Genomic DNA, 16,049 nt, shown 5'->3' with positions numbered 1-16,049 from the left:
AGTGCCATATGTGATCATGGACATGACAAGGAGTCTCGAAATGGTCAAGACATAAAGATTGATATATTGGACGACTATGTTCGGACATCGGAAGTGTTCCGGAGAAGTTTCGGATAAAACCGGAGTGCCGGAGGGTTATCGGAACCCCCAGGGGAACTAATGGGCCTCGATGGGCCTTAGTGGAGAGAGAGAGGGGCGGCCAGGGCAAGCTGCGCACCCCCTCCCCCTTGAGTCCGAATAGGATAAGGAAGGGGGGCCCTTTCCTTCTCCCTCTCCCTCTCCTTCCTTCTCCCTCTCCCCCTTTAGGTGGAAACCTACTAGGACTTGGAGTCCTAGTAGGATTCCCCTCTTGGGGGCGCGCCAGGAGGGCCGGCCGGCCTCCCCCTTGCTCCTTTATATATGGGGGTAGGGGGCACCCTAGAACACACAAGTTGATTTTTTAGCCGTGTGTGGTGCCCCCTCCACAGATTTCCACCTCGGTCATATCGTCGTAGTGCTTAGGCGAAGCCCTGCACCGGCAACTTCATCATCACCGTCACCATGCCGTCGTGTTGACGAAATTCTCCCTCGACCGCAGCTGGATCTAGAGTTCGTGGGATGTCACCGAGCTGAACGTGTGCAGATCAAGAAGGTGCCGTACCTTCGGTGCTAGGATTGGTTGGATCGTGAAGACGTACGACTACATCAACCGTGTTGTCATAACGCTTCCGCCTTCGGTCTATGAGGGTACGTAGACAACACTCTCCCCTCTCGTTGCTATGCATCACCTAGAGATAGATCTTACATGACCGTAGGATTTTTTTTGAAAATATTGCGTTCCCCAACAGGGGGAAGCCCCAAGCAAGCCGATCTACTCGGAGCTCCAAGAGATCAAAGGAAGCATCGGAAGCACCGGTGAAGCACCGGATTCAAAGACACCACCTCCATCCTGACCACCGCCTTGGCCAGAGGGAGGGGGAAAACACTGTCTACACATGTGAGGAAGGGGAAAAGAGATGGGGCGATGCAAAATAAGCACAACAACCTGCGTGTGATATTAGCCAGAAATAAAACGCCCACACACTTAGCTACTAGAAGAAAGTAGAGAGGAGAGGTGTCCCGGAACATAACAGAGGACCCCCCAAAAAATAAAAATAACAAAGAACCCTTTGGAGATCCCTGCCCATGAGTCTGGTTTTCAGATGGCAAATATAATCACAGTTTTAAAATAAAAAGATGTGTCAAAGTTCGGATGCGCTGAAATTATTAGAGCTTGGGTACCTACTTGATCAAAAGTCAAAAACTTTCAATTAACTGAACGAATTTATGGGTCATTGTTATCCAATATGGTTACATGATACCTGACACACAATTTTAGTTTTCAAGTCTACACTTGAATTGATTATTTCAAGTAAGAATTGAGTATGTAACAGTAAAAAGAATCCTATTTCGTCAAAGATAAATCTCAAGAGTCGATTTGTAGGCTTTGGTGTTAGTGCTGCAGGTAAGAATCAGAAAGCTCGCACACAAGAGAGCGCGGTCGGCCCGACAGAGCTGAGAGCGCACGCTGTCCAAACCAGAGGGGCAGAAATAAGGCAGCATGGTGCGAGACGGGAGTTGTGCTGAAGATCGATTGGATATAATAAACGGCGTGTAATGGCATGGAGCATGTTTTTTTTAAAATTATTTGCCTGTTGCAACCCACGGACATTTGTGCTATAAGAAGGAAAGGAGGGATTTCGGGGATTGAAAGCAAAAAATAGAAAAGTGGGCAGTTGTCCCATAATAACAAGGAAAGGAGGGATTTGGGAAAAAAGTGGGAAGGCAGCCGTCCCGTAATAGTAAGAAGAAAGTGTCCTAATCGGGAAGAATAGAGAGAACAAAGAAGGAAAGGAGGGATTCCGGGAATTGATAATAAAGAAGGAAAGGGAGGGATTTCTGGGATTGGTAAAAAAATAGCCTGGTGCTTTTTTGTCATTTGTTTTGTCCCGTATTGAGTTGATTGGTCTATAAAAAAATTGTGGGAACAAAATAAACTAGCTAGAAATCAATCAAAAGTCGCCCCCCTCAAAAAAAAAACCATCCTCTGCCACTAGCTATAATCCCACGAACGCAGTTTTACCCCGTCCATAACTCAAGAGAAAATTATGTTAGAATTGTTTAACACCTGCAAAAAATTACTATGTCTAAACATAATAAAAAATGTTTATTAATTGTTCATGTACAATATTTTTTTTTGAGAATTATAATGAAAAACATAGTACCGGTTAAAAATAGGTGATTGATTGTTGGACACGAATAGTGCTATGCTACATAGTCCCTAAACCTAGCCAACATTGGTTCATGAAAATTTGTGTTTACCTCCGTAGTGAAGCAAAAAACATTCTATACTAAAATGGACTCTACTATTTAGGGTATAATGCGATATATGTTTTGGGCATCACTAAGCAACTCCAACAAAGGCTTGAAGAGATACTCACAACTAGGTAGATATTTCTATGATTTAAATTCCACACACCTTTAGTACACTTCTGAAATACGTTCATATTTTCCCTGCAGTACATATTTTCATGGCAGCATGGAGGATTTCAAAGAGTTTGTTCATGTCATCATGCCTGGCAGTGTGTCGTGGAATGAGAGGGGGTCTTGAGCAATTGGGTTAGGGAAGTGTGATTTTTTTCAGCCGGTGCAACGCACGGACCCTTTTGCTAGTAGGTATATAATACTCCTTGTCACTTATTTTGGGACTGAGAGAGTGTATGTTAATGTTGTACTAGAAGGGTCAAATAGATCTCTTTCCTGATAGTATTTGACAAGGTGAGCTTGTTCTAGTGATTATTCCGCGTGGCTATTGTTGTTTTTGAGTGGAATTCGAGTCCCGGCCGGAGGAGGAAGACTCCGCTTGATTGTCCCATGGGCCAGGGCCTTTTATTGGGGCAGTCTGTGTTGAATAAAGCTCTTCAAAAAAAAAATTCTCTAAAAATACGCTCTCCAAATTTTTTGGAAAAGAATATGTACAAACCTGAGGACTTTCATTCCTTTATGCGCCAAAAGGAAAAAACACTCACCGGATTGGATAGTAGAGTACGAGATTTGTTACATGTTATTTTCTGGCTAAGAAATACTCCCTCCGTCTGAAAATATTTATCGAAGAAATGGATACAAATGGATGTATACAAAACTAAAATACATCTAGATTCGTTCATTTCTTGGACAAGTATTTTCGGACGGAGGGAGTATGATTACAGGGGTTCATTGCGGAGTCTCGTACACTTAATCTGGCAGTCTGCCCTTGGCTCTTCTCTACCATTTCTTCAGTTTAGCCTGTTGATGACTGGACGGGAGCACGCAACTGCCTATCTCTATCATCAAAATCAAAACAAAACAAAACGTTGAACAAACACGGATCAGATCACGGATATCTAGCCAATAACTACGTTATGCAAACGTGGCCGTGATGGTCCCCGATATACTAGATCGAACGAGAGTAGTGACTCACTCGGTTGCTGGTAGACGACGGAGCCAGCGCCGTTGAAGTTGCACGAACCGTCGGCCCGGCCGTTGCGCTGGTAGAAGTCGTTGAACGCGTAGGACGCGTGCGCGACCTTGGTGTCGGGGTCGAAGCACCGTGCGCCCGGCTGGATGGCGCTGCAGTCCGCGCCGTGGCCGCACGCGTACTCCAGCGCCGCCTGCAGCCGTGCGTCTCCGGCCGCCGCGTTCGCCACGCACCAGCTGATGCTCGGGTCGCAGATGCCTATCTCGTCAAGTTAGATAACCATGCATGCGGTGTAGTACAACAAAATATCGAAATAATATTCTCAACTCTACAACTGTACTGTACGTCTCACCTGCGGGCTGCTGGAAGACGATGGAAGCGGCGCCGCTGAAATCGCAGGTCCCGCTGGCCCGTCCCTTGCGCTGGTAGAAGTCGTTGAACGCGTAGGAGGCGTGCGCCACCAAGGTGTTGGGCTCGTAGCACGGCTTCCCGGGCTGGATGGCGCTGCAGTCCGCCCCGTTGCTGCACGCGTAGTCCAGCGCGGCCTGCAGCCGCGCATCCCCGACGCCCGGGTTCGCCACGCACCAGCTGCCCGTGGCAGGGCCCGGGGCAGAGCTGGGGCCGAAGTCGACCGGGTACACCGGCTGCCCGTCCGGGTAGAAGAGTCCGAAGTTCTGCTCGTCGGCGGGCTTCTTGTTCTCGTTGAAAAGGGCGAAGATGTACGCGGAGACGTCGGCGTCGGGGCGGTACGGGGTGCCGGCGTTGCCGGAGAGCGCGCGCTTGATGAGGTTGGCGTTGAACGCCTGGGCGTTCTCCTTTGTGGCGCCCACCATGTTCGGGCAGTAGGAGCACCACCCGGACTCGCCGGTCTTGGCGGGCACCCGCTGGCTGCGCCTCCCCCTGCTCACCGTCCCAGCAGCGGTGCGCAGCACGCTGCTAGCAGAGGACTCCAGGTTGTCCATGGCGTAGTACACGGCGTCGAGCTGGGCGTCGAAGAGGTTGGAGTAGGTGAGGCCGGTCACGGGGTCGACGACGCCGGCGTTGGGGCGGAACGTCGCGTAGTTGAGGTCGATCACGTTGGGCTGGAACGTGTACGTGTAGTACGGGTAGATGTTCACCATGAGGTAGGAGCCGGTCTGCTCCAGGAAGTCGAGCATGGGGCTCATCACCGACTGCGCGACGTCATCCCGGAACGCGCTCCTGGACGGCGGGAACGACACCTTGAGCGCGTCGAACGCGACCGGCGTGGTCACCTTCACGGCGTCGCCCAGGCCCAGGCTAACCAGCGCCGCCCGCACGTTCCTCATGGCCGGGAGGAGCTGCGGCGTGAGCTGCGGCGCCTGCTGGAAGACCTCGTTCCCGACCGTCACGCCGCGAATGTCCGTGGCCGGGTAGTAGGGCGCCAGGTTGCTCCTCGCCCACCGGAGCGCGTACGACGGGTCGCCGGCCGCGGAGGCCAGCATCTCGTTGGGCAGCGCCACAACCACCTTGATGCCGGTGTTGGCCATCGCGCGCAGCACGGCCGGGTCGGTGTCGTACACCCTCACCGTCGTGATGCCGTTCTTCTTGAGCAGCTGCACCACCACCGCCGGGTCCATCAGGTTGTCGCCGACTCTGCCATAGCACACGCCCACCTCGCCCGCCTCTGCAATGCACAGAAACAAAAAGGCGTCATGGTTACATGACCGCGCCGGCGCTAGCTGTTTCCAAAAATAGCTGCCTTGATGTGTACGACTCCGTGATTGATTACCTGCACTGGAGAAGAAGAGCAGTGGTAATGCGGCGCCGAGAAGGGCGAGGAGGAGGAGGCGAGTGAGCGCCATGCTTTCCTGTGGAGGCGGGGGCGGACGAGTCAGGCGATGGGGAGCAAAAGGGTTGGTGGGGATTTATAACCAACATTGTAAGTCCAGCGGCATGGCTACCGGATTTTTCCTTGGCCATAACACGATAAGATCTCTAATCTAATCTAACACTATTTAAGATGCATGACTGCGACGGATGCCCCGCTAGCTAAGTAGGACCCGTCACTTGTCATCTCTCATGCGTGCAAGTTGCGGAAAACTTGCAGCAACATGGAAATGTGCACAATGCAATGCAGTAGTGTCAATTACGCTCCACACCACTCGCCATGATGACAGTCTGTGGAGAATAGGAATTCTCACTCGCTCAATCTCTCCTCCTTTCCCTCTCGTACTACACATATAATGCTCCATACTCTCATACCTTTTTCATTTGATCTAAAAGTTTGAATCTAATTTGTCCATTGAATCGAAAGTCTAATTTATGGTCCGTTTGCATCTTTGTGTTATTTGTGATGAATACTTTGAAACAAGTCCACTCTTGAATACATTTGACAGGTTCTAAAAATTGAAATCTGAAACATGATGAAACTCTATGAAACATAGTAAAACAATATTGTTCTATGTGAAGTGTATATTGAGTTTTCACCAAATTTCATCAAGTTATATAGTGACAAACATTATGATAAACCATGTTTCACCATGTTTTCTATCCATCATTTTGACACACAATTTAACGACATGATACAAGACGAAAGAGAATATAACAACAAACTAAATGCTATGGACCAATGATATCAAATTTTATTACATTATTTTGTGTTGTATGACTTGTATCATGTATCACTAAGTTACATAAAGTTTCACCATTTTTTCAAGTTCAAATTTAAATCTTGTCATACCGAAATGAAACATAATGGAAAAGAAAACCGGGCACCCCATCCCCACACATGGGCCGACCCAGAAGTGTGTGTGTGTGTGTGTGTGTGTGTGTGTGTTACCTCTCCTAGCGATGTGTGCGCTAACTATGAGAGCATTGTAGGAGAGATAAGCAGCTAACAGCCAATTATAACTGCAAATTTATCTTCGGAGGACGAACAACAAATAAAGAAGCAGATAGTTTTGCTAAGTTTTCCAATTCTCTGGACGAGGGGCGCCATGTTTGGTTTCAACCCCACGATCCTTATTGTATCCCACTGTCGTGGTATTTCCTCAGCATATGCCAACGGGTGGCTAATCATGTGTGGGGTCAATAGAGCTCTAGAAGCGGGAGTAGGCAAGATCTCAAACAATGCCGAGTCTTACCCAAGTTTTGGGCACTCCGTGGAGATAACACCCCTAGTCCTACTTTGCGGGGTCTCCGCATCACTATGATCAATAGCGGGCTACAAGGGTGCTCCTTGAGTTGTTTTGGCTAGAGGAGGAAGAAGGCAAGCTAGCTCTACCTCTCCCTAGCTATGCGGGTGTATGGTGATCTAAGGGCTGAACCCTTTGCATGGGTTATCTTGGGGGGTTTATATAGGCCTAACCCCGGGGTACAATGGTAATCCGGTTGTTCGTAGGACCCGGCCATCAGTGTCTCTGGGCTCCGGCTTCTCTACCGACAGCTGGGGTTCGTCGCCTGGTGGGCCCCGCCGACTGTCGCGGTCTCGGTCGACAGGTAGGGCCCGCCGCCTGTGGGCCAGGTGGACCAGGTCATACTTTAGCCTCGCCTCTGATGACGGTAGCTTGGTCGGGGGGTGCATGGCCAGGTGGACCAGGTCGTACTGTAGCCTTGCCTTTGATGACGGTAGCTTGGTCGGGAGGACCCCGTCACTTTTGGTTAATGGTGCACAGACTCCAAGGGGAGGGGCGACCGCCTGCTAGGAGTCGGCCTCCCCTTGTGTCCGTCTGCTCCAGCCTTGCCGTCTTCTGGTGATACACGGGCAGGTGGGGCCCGCCGCCTGCGGGCCACACCGACCGCCCGTCATGGGGGCATGGCCCTGCCTGATGTAGGCATCGTCGTGGGCCGCGTGGCTACAATGTTGTGTCAAGGGAGGGGTGTCTGCCTGGTACGCTCACACTGTGGCCACGTTCCGTCCGGGATTCGGGGGTGGCAGGTTGCACTGTTGACATGCGCTGTCTTGTCGTAGCAAGTGGGTGCAGACTTTGAGGAGGAGAAGGGCCGCCTGGTAGGAGTCGGCCCATGCCCTCGCCGCCTACTGGGGTACACCGCCTTCTAGGAGGCAGCCTGGTGGCGCCAGCCGGCCGCGTAGGCCGGCCTTGCAACCAATCGGGCTGAGGGGCTTGGCCAACCCCGATGTCTTGAAATCTGCTGGGGTGTGGACGAGGCTACCCAGGGTTCATCCCCCCGTCAGTAGTCCCCGAAGCTGGTGAGGTTCTACGGCTTTGGGCAGCCGGAGAGCCTCAACAACTTCCGTCTTGAGTGGTCTTCCGCCTTCTGCTCCGTCCGGCTGGGAGGAGTCGGGCGCTAGGAGCCAGACGTAGTCGCGGCCGCCTGGCGGAATTCGAACAGTCGTGGTGGGGGCCAGGGGGCGTGCCAGTCGAGCGACAGGCTCGCCGCCCGCTGCCTGCCCGCCATGCAGCACCAGCCGGCCAGGTAGGCCTGCCAGCCCACGCGCGGGACGGGACGTCGCCGCAGGCCTGGGCCCACCACTACAGGGCCTTGGCACGCGCACGGATCCGCTGTGGCCAAGGAAGGCGGTTGCGCTTCCCAGGCGCGGTTAATACACGCCTTAAAGGCGCGGAAGATGCGGGGTCGTGGGGGGAGTGGGCGCAGTTAATATCACGCCCCCCCACGTCCCCCCCCCCCCCGGCTCCGCCGCCGCAGGGCTATAAGTAGAGGGAGGAGGGGCGGCAGAATGCACACGCGCCCTCCTCTCTCGTCGCATCGCTTCTCTCCTTCTTGCTGCCGCTGCGCCCTCTCCTCTCGCCAGAGTGCTGCCGCAGCTCGTCGTCGCTGGACTTCTTCACGCTGCTGCCACTCCACGCCACTGCCGAGATCGGAGCCCATGGCGCACAACGTCTGTGCCGGCGACTGGACGGCTCTACCATCCATGAAGACCATCTGGAGTTCCTGCGCCAAACGCAGTGGCTCCCCCATCCTTCCAATGTCAAGGTGCGCACCCCCCCGCAAGGAAGATCTCGCCGGCGCTGGAGGGGGACGAGCATGTCGTCTTCCGGTCGCACTTCCTCTGCGGCTTCGTCCTACCAGCGAGCGGGTTCCTCCGCTCGTTGCTTGACTTCTACGGAGTGCAGTCCCACCACCTCACACCGAATACGGTGGTGCTACTCTCCGCCTTCGTCACCCTTTGAGAGGTTTATCGTGGCACTCTCCCCACACTCGAGCTGTGGGGAGAGCACTTCTACCTCAAGCTCAGCATCACCGCCAAGAACGAGGCGGCGCAGTGCAGAGCCTGCGTCGCAGTGCGACACTCTGGGGCCGGGACCCGCTTCCCGGCTATCGCCCTGCTACACAACCAAACTATGGCAGAGATCCTATTTCTACGTTGAGACCATACACTTGACACGGAACTACGTCAATCTGTCGGCTTATGTAGCCGGCGCGCCTGCTGAGCCCCGCTCCAACTGGAGCCACCGGCCAAAGACCCGGTCAGTCTCCTCCTCACCGCCCTCACAGGCTCCAGGTGATGCTGGACTCGGAGGGCCTCAAGGCCTCCGATCTCCTGGCCGCCTTCATGGAGCACCGGGTGCTGCCTCTTCAAGCCCGACCCCACATCATCAGTAACATGAGTGGGCGTCGCGATCCATCCCAGATGTCCACCAAGGAGATGCCGGTCGAGGAGATAGTCTGGCTGGTGAACCACATCTCGGACTTCAAGCTCTCGGAGACGGAGTGGAAGTTCGGCAAGCCGCCGTACAGCCGGGCTCATCCGCCGCCTTCGGTATGTCTTTCAATTCTTTGTTCTTTTGTTGGTCCGGGTTCTTCTGGCCTCCTGAGCAGTCGGCTATGGTGCAGACCCTCCCGGGCCAGAGGGCCACTGGTGCATCAGCCCCAGGTGATCAGTTCCTGGCAGACCAGACAGAAAGCGACAAGGATGACCCCGACTTGTGGGGCGACCGCCATGGAGGAGGACGACACCATAGGCGGTGGCGGAGGGGGAGCAGGCGGCTTCTCAAGAGGCGCCCTTGGGGAGTGGTCGGACGATGACGAGGAGGACGACAAGCCGCACCGCAGCCATCGCACCGACAAGGCGGGCGCCAGCACCTCGGCCGCGCCGACTGCAGCAGCCGGCGTGCCGAAACATCGGGCTGAGGCCGAGCTATACGGCAGCCGTCCCAAGAAGCCGAATACCTCAACTGCCACGACCAAGCGGCAAGAGGCCGTCGCGAGGGCAGCCCAGTTCCAGATGACCTTAAAGCCACGCCCATTGGAGTCTGGGTAAGTGCCTTCGATTTTTTCGTTGCTGCTTATCGTTTGCTTTCCCTGCAACCTGTCCAATGGTTTTTCTTGCCCTTCTGAACAGGGCTCCGTTGTCCCTCTCGCGGGCCCCGACTACTTTGGTGGTTGGGGTGGCCGACAGCTCTACGGGCCCCCATTGCGTGGACCCACTCGACGCCCACGAGGAGGCCACGAAGAGGAATGCACGGTAGGTGTGCGAGGAGTGGGACACCGCGGCCCGGGAGGAGGCGGAGGCGGCCAAGGCAGAGTAGGTGGAGGCCGACGCGGCGGCCAAGGAGTAGGCTGACACAGCGTGCAAGGAGCAGGCAGACGTGGCCGCCAAGGCGCAGGAGGCGAAGGCGTCCCACTGCCAAGCCTCAGGGCCCATCGACTCGCAGCACCCGGAGCCACCTGCGTCGGAGGTCCAGGAGCCGACTGGCGGGGCCGGTGTCGACCTGCCGGCCTTGGAGAGGGGAGGAGGCGGCCCCGACCTTGGAGAGGAGGTGGTTCCACCTGCGCCGACTACCGACATGCAGGACAGCTAGCTCGAGGTGCCGTAGGTGGCGCCGCTGACGGCGGGTTGGTGGTGGGTCCGATCCCCACGGTCCAAGTTCCCGCGCGCCAGCGCCTGGCGAGGGCGAGCTCGGCGCCAAGGCCGAGGGAGGCCGGGGCCACCACCTTGGCAGCACTCGAGACCGAGGCCACCAGCGCTATCTTAGCGGACTGGGCATCTGGGGGTGGCGGCGGCGTCCTGAACATGTCCGTGCAGGACGTCTAGGCCCAGTTTGGTGTGCAAGGCGCCGCCCTCCAGCGATGCATGTAGGAGTTCCTAGCAACGCGGACGTTCGTCCGGATATGTACTTGCTTTTCATTTTTTGAACTCTTGCAATCTTCCGTGGGGGGCGCGCCAGCGCACCCACTGGGTGTAGCCCCCGAGTTCTGGGCCGGCTGCTGAGCAGGCGGCTCAGAACTTTAAGGTGAGTTTCGAGAGCTAACTTGTTTTCTTTTCTTCCTTTGTCCTTGTTGCAGGACTACCACAACCTCCGCGCAGTCGCCTACAACTCCCATGTCCAGGAGCTAGCCAGGCGGACCAGCGACTTGAACGAGAGCCGAAGTGAGCACTCTTTCTTTCTTCTCATGGGGGCGCGTCAGCGCACCCGCTGGGTGTAGCCCCCGAGATTCCGTCCGACTACTGAGCAGTCGGGCCAGATCTCTTGGCAACTACTTTTTGTTAATGCTGATGCATTCTTTTTCTTATCTTTGCAGAGGCGGCCGCTGTCGGTGTCAAAACCGGCGGATCTCGGGTAGGGGGTCCCAAACTGTGCGTCTAAGGCTAATGGTAACAAGAGACTAGGGACACGATGTTTACCCATGTTCGGGCCCTCTCGATGGAGGTAATACCCTACTTCCTACTTGATTGATCTTGATGATATGAGTATTACAAGAGTTGATCTACCACAAGATCATAGAGGCTAAACCCTAGAAGCTAGCCTATGATTTGTTGGGGAACGTAGCAGAAATTCAAAATTTTCCTACGCGTCACCAAGATCTATCTATGGAGAAACCAGCTACGAGTAGAAGTAGAGTGCATCTACATACCCTTGTAGATCGCTAAGCGGAAGCGTTCAAGTGAACGGGGTTGATGGAGTCGTACTCGACATGATTCAAATCACCGATGATCAAGTGCCGAACGCACGGCACCTCCGCGTTCAACACACTACAGCCCGGTGACGTCTCCCACGCCTTGATCCAGCAAGGAGAGAGGGAGAGGTTGAGGAAGACTCCATCCAGCAGCAGCACAACGGCGTGGTGGTGGTGGAGGAGTGTGGCAATCCAGCAGGGCTTCGCCAAACACCATGGGAGAGGAGGAGGAGGGAGAGGGGCAGGGCTGCACCAACGAGAGATCAAATCGCGTGTTATGGGCAGCCCCTAGGCCTCATATATATAGGGGAAGGGGAGGGCTGCGCCCCCTTTAGGGTTTCCCACCCCAAGGGGCGGCGGCCAGCCTCCAGATGGCATCTGGTGCGGCGGCAAAGAGGGGGGGGAGGAGTCCATCCTCCCCAAGGCACCTCGGAGGTGCCTTCCCCCTTGAGGACTCTTCCCTCTAGGGTTCCCTAGGCGCATGGGCCTCTTGGGGCTGGTGCCCTTGGCCCATGTAGGCCAAGGCGCACCCCCTACAGCCCATGTGGCCCCCCGGGGCAGGTGGCCCCACCCGGTGGGCCCCCGGGACCCTTCCGGTGGTCCCGGTACAATACCGATGACCCCGAAACTTGTCCCGATGGCCGAAACAGGACTTCCTATATATAAATCTTTACCTCCGGACCATTCCGGAACTCCTCGTGACGTCCGGGATCTCATCCGGGACTCTGAACAACATTCGGTAACCACATACAAGCTTCCTTTATAACCCTAGCGTCATCGAACCTTAAGTGTGTAGACCCTACGGGTTCGGGAGACATGCAGACATGACCGAGACGTTCTCCGGTCAATAACCAACAGCGGGATCTGGATACCATGTTGGCTCCCACATGTTCCACGATGATCTCATCGGATGAACCACGATGTCAAGGACTTAATCAATCCCGTATTCAATTCCCTTTGTCTATCGGTATTTTACTTGCCCGAGACTCGATCGTCGGTATCCAATACCTTGTTCAATCTCGTTACCGGCAAGTCACTTTACTCGTTCCGTAACACATCATCCCGTGATCAAATCCTTGGTCACATTGCGCATATGATGATGTCCTACCGAGTGGGCCCAGAGATACCTCTCCGTTTACACGGAGTGACAAATCCCAGTCTCGATCCGCATAAAACAATAGATACTTTCGGAGATACCTGTAGTGCATCTTTATAGTCACCCAGTTATGTTGTGACGTTTGATACACCCAAAGCACTCCTACGGTATCCAGGAGTTACACGATCTCATGGTCAAAGGAAGAGATACTTGACATTGGCAAAGCTCTAGCAAACGAACTACACGATCTTTGTGCTATGCTTAGGATTGGGTCTTGTCCATCACATCATTCTCCTAATGATGTGATCCCGTTATCAACGACATCCAATGTCCATAGTCAGGAAACCATGACTATCTGTTGATCACAACGAGCTAGTCAACTAGAGGCTCACTAGGACATATTGTGGTCTATGTATTCACACGTGTATTACGATTTCCGGATAATACAGTTATAGCATGAATAAAAGACAATTATCATGAACAAGGAAATATAATAATAACACTTTTATTATTGCCTCTAGGGCATATTTCCAACATGATTATGATTGTTGTTGTCCTACGGACTAAACCCTCCGGTTTATATAGACACGGGAGGGGGCTAGGGTTACACAGGGTCGGTTATAGAGAAGGAGATCTAACATCCGAATCGCCAAGCTTGCCTTCCACGCAAAGGAGAGTCCCATCCAGACACGGGACGAAGTCTTCAATCTTGTATCTTCATAGTCCAACAGTCCGGCCAAAGTATACAGTCCGACTGTCGGGATACCCCCTTATCCAAGACTCCCTCAGTAGCCCCCGAACCAGGCTTCAATGACGATGAGTTCGACACGCAGATTGTCTTCGGCATTGCAAGGCAGGTTCTTCTCCGAATCCAAAGTACCCGTTGTAGCGAACAGTGTCCGGCCTCCCATCAATGGTGTATTCCTCGGCTTATGTGCTCCAATAATGTCCATCTCCACGTGTCGAGCGAATACGAGGAGACAGAACATCTTTACGTTTGCCACCCTGACCCTGAAGTGAACCGCTTATTTGTAGAGACGGGGATCCTCAGATCCAAATCTCACCTTCTTCCCTCTAGCAAGCTTTCAACAGAGCGCATCCAGAAAAACCATCCCATCATGGCCGGTCGCCGTAGCTCCTCTTCTCGCTCCCTTAGCACTAAGCCAGGTGATTGGGAAAAGTGTTCTGTCCCCCACAGCCGTTTAGTAGAGTTGCAGACCCAATGGTTTCCTCCACCTGCGTACATGGTCCCCGTCCGAGCCGGATTAGCCACCTATAATGGCGGGGCGCAAGAGAAGAGATCTCCTAACCCATCTCAAGGGGAGCGGGTATGCCTCATCCCATATTTGCTAAGAGGAGTCGGGTTTCCAATCCACCCATTCCTCCGCGGGCTCCTGGAGTTCTTCGGCCTCCAGCTGCACAACTTCACCCCCGCCTCCGTGCTGCACTTCGCAGGATATGTTGCCCTCTGTGAGTTATTCCTGGGCTGCGAGGCTCACTTCGAGTTATGGAAGAGGCTATTCTGCCTCGTCCCTCATAATCAGGGGGGATCTATATATCAAGTGGGCGGAGCCGAAATATGGTGCATCGCCCAGGCCGGATACCTATCCGGCACTCCAAAGAAGGCATCCGAAGACTGGCCCTCGGAGTGGTTTTATGTAGATGACGTTCCCCTTCCGGACCCAATCCGGGCGGGCCTTCCTGAGTTTAATAACGCTCCGCTGAAGAAACACAAAAGTTGGCGCCCTCGGAGCCCCCAGGTGGAAGATGACAGAGAAGTCCACTTCCTGATGGGCAGGATAAAGACACTGGCCAAATCCGGACTGACAATAACCGAAGTTATATCAATATGCATAATGCGGGGGGTGCATCCACTTCAATATCGGGGGAAGCTCATGTGGCACTTCAACAGGGAAGACGATGCCACCCGCTGCGGTCGTAAAGGTCCGGACTCCGCCACCGCTCTGGCGAGAATACTGTCCGATTTATATAAAGGAGAAGAAGAGGAGTTCCTCCGTATTAAACTGCGGGATGGATTTTCCATGTAGAACTTCCCAAGCTGGGTAAGCCGTTACTCTTTGCTCAACTCTATCCATTCTTTCATCCTTCATTGCAATCATTGACCCTGCTGTTTTCTAAGTAGGAACTGAGGAAGGCCGTGAAACAGTTCAACAGCCCTTCTCCGCAGCCAGAGGATCCCGGTCGACGGGCATATCTGTGGAGCTTGTCGACAGGACATTTTATTAGGCAAGCTGCGATGGCACCTTGGTGGCCATTATTGCCGATTATCCCAGACTGCTCCATGCGTCATCTGTAAGGAAAGTTAAAGCCCCAACCTCCAGAGAGGATTCCTCCTTTGTACCATACCTTATGCACAAATACTGAATTTTTATAGAGACGGTCATCGGAACATGGCGCTGAGGCCCTGGGGGCTCGTCAACAAAGGGCATCCGGGCCAAGAAGGCTCAAGAGGAAGGCGGTCAGGGTCGAAACGCCATTGTAGAGGTATAATTAAAATCTGCTCTGTGATTATCATTTGTGAAATGTAACAACGTTCATCATGTTTTGGCAGAAAGAGTAGTCGCCGGACTATATTCGGAGATCCTGCCGGCCACGCCTCCACCAGCCGAATTACAGAACCGGTCTCAAGAGAGGAGGCTAATGTGGGAACGGCACTAGATTGCCCTCCGACAGAGGATGCGGATAGGCTCTTCGCCACAAATTCCAAAGTAGAGAGCGCCATGAATCACCGGCGCCGTCGGGCCGTACTCCACAATGGTATCTTTTTCGAAGAGGCATTCAATGCCTTCAATTCGGGAGACACATATATCCGAGCTGCCCAAGATGGACTTGCCCGAGTGATAGACCAGTATGCAAAGGATATATAGGTAAGAAAATTTGATAAGCATGTATATCAGTAGCCCCTGAGACTTGAAACAGTTGGAACAACTGATTTAAGGATCATTGTATGTGCATGTTCTTGTAGAGAAGAATACCCATTTAACACAAGAGCTAGAGGAGTGCAAGACCCAGCTGAGGGCCGCAGTTGCCAAACTAGAGGAATCCCCGAAGGCCTCATCTGGTAATACTTGTCTTAATAGAGAAAATTTAAGGACGTATACCATTTAGTATTCGGCTTGCTTTATGAGTCTAACAGAAAATTCTGCAGACAATCCCAGAGAGAATCCGGAGATCATAAAAGATAGTGAGTCACATCTCCAAAGACAGCAAAAGGCTGGCAAGCGTGTGCTTACGCAGGTTAGGCAGGAGAAAAACACTCTCCAAGACGCCAATGTGCGACTGGGCGTCGGATTATCAGATGTTCGAGCTCAGCTTGCGGACTCTATGAAGGAGAACCGGAGGCTGCGACGTGGCATTTACAGTAAGTGCTTAAATGAACTGTAGCACAGTTCGGCGAGAAAGCGTGCTGACATGGTTATGTATGTAGGTATGCTGACAGGCCGTCCCGAAGAGGAGATGCCCGTATCCGCAGGTGATATGCTGCAAGATCTCTTGCAACTGCACGAACAAGCTCGGCAGGCGATGCTGGGTATTTCCCAGGCCCTATGGCCATCCGCCTCCCTGCCAGGGGGCATGGGAGAGCTTATGGAGATGCTCAAAGGAGCACGGCGGCGC

General features: G+C 53.5%; 1 protein-coding gene across 2 annotated transcripts; it reads right to left on the bottom strand.

The window, feature by feature from the left end:
- Positions 1-2,992: 2,992 nt before the first annotated feature.
- Positions 2,993-5,371, bottom strand: LOC123160581 (glucan endo-1,3-beta-glucosidase 13). 2 transcript variants are annotated; one of them, XM_044578384.1, is made up of 4 exons: positions 5,226-5,371; positions 3,828-5,120; positions 3,479-3,733; positions 2,993-3,341 (listed from the first exon to the last, which is right to left on the bottom strand). In XM_044578384.1, the coding sequence occupies exons 1-4, from the start codon at positions 5,296-5,298 to the stop codon at positions 3,283-3,285; spliced, it is 1,680 nt and encodes a 559-aa protein (XP_044434319.1). In that variant the 5' UTR covers positions 5,299-5,371; the 3' UTR covers positions 2,993-3,282. The 2 variants fall into 2 exon arrangements, with proteins under 2 accessions (XP_044434319.1, XP_044434320.1); XM_044578385.1 differs by having other exon boundaries at positions 2,993-3,335.
- Between the last annotated feature and the right edge of the window lie 10,678 nt (positions 5,372-16,049).

Source organism: Triticum aestivum, chromosome 7B (assembly GCF_018294505.1).
Source record: "Triticum aestivum cultivar Chinese Spring chromosome 7B, IWGSC CS RefSeq v2.1, whole genome shotgun sequence".
Taxonomy (NCBI): domain Eukaryota; kingdom Viridiplantae; phylum Streptophyta; class Magnoliopsida; order Poales; family Poaceae; genus Triticum; species Triticum aestivum.
This window is presented reverse-complemented; position numbering and strand designations above follow the sequence as displayed.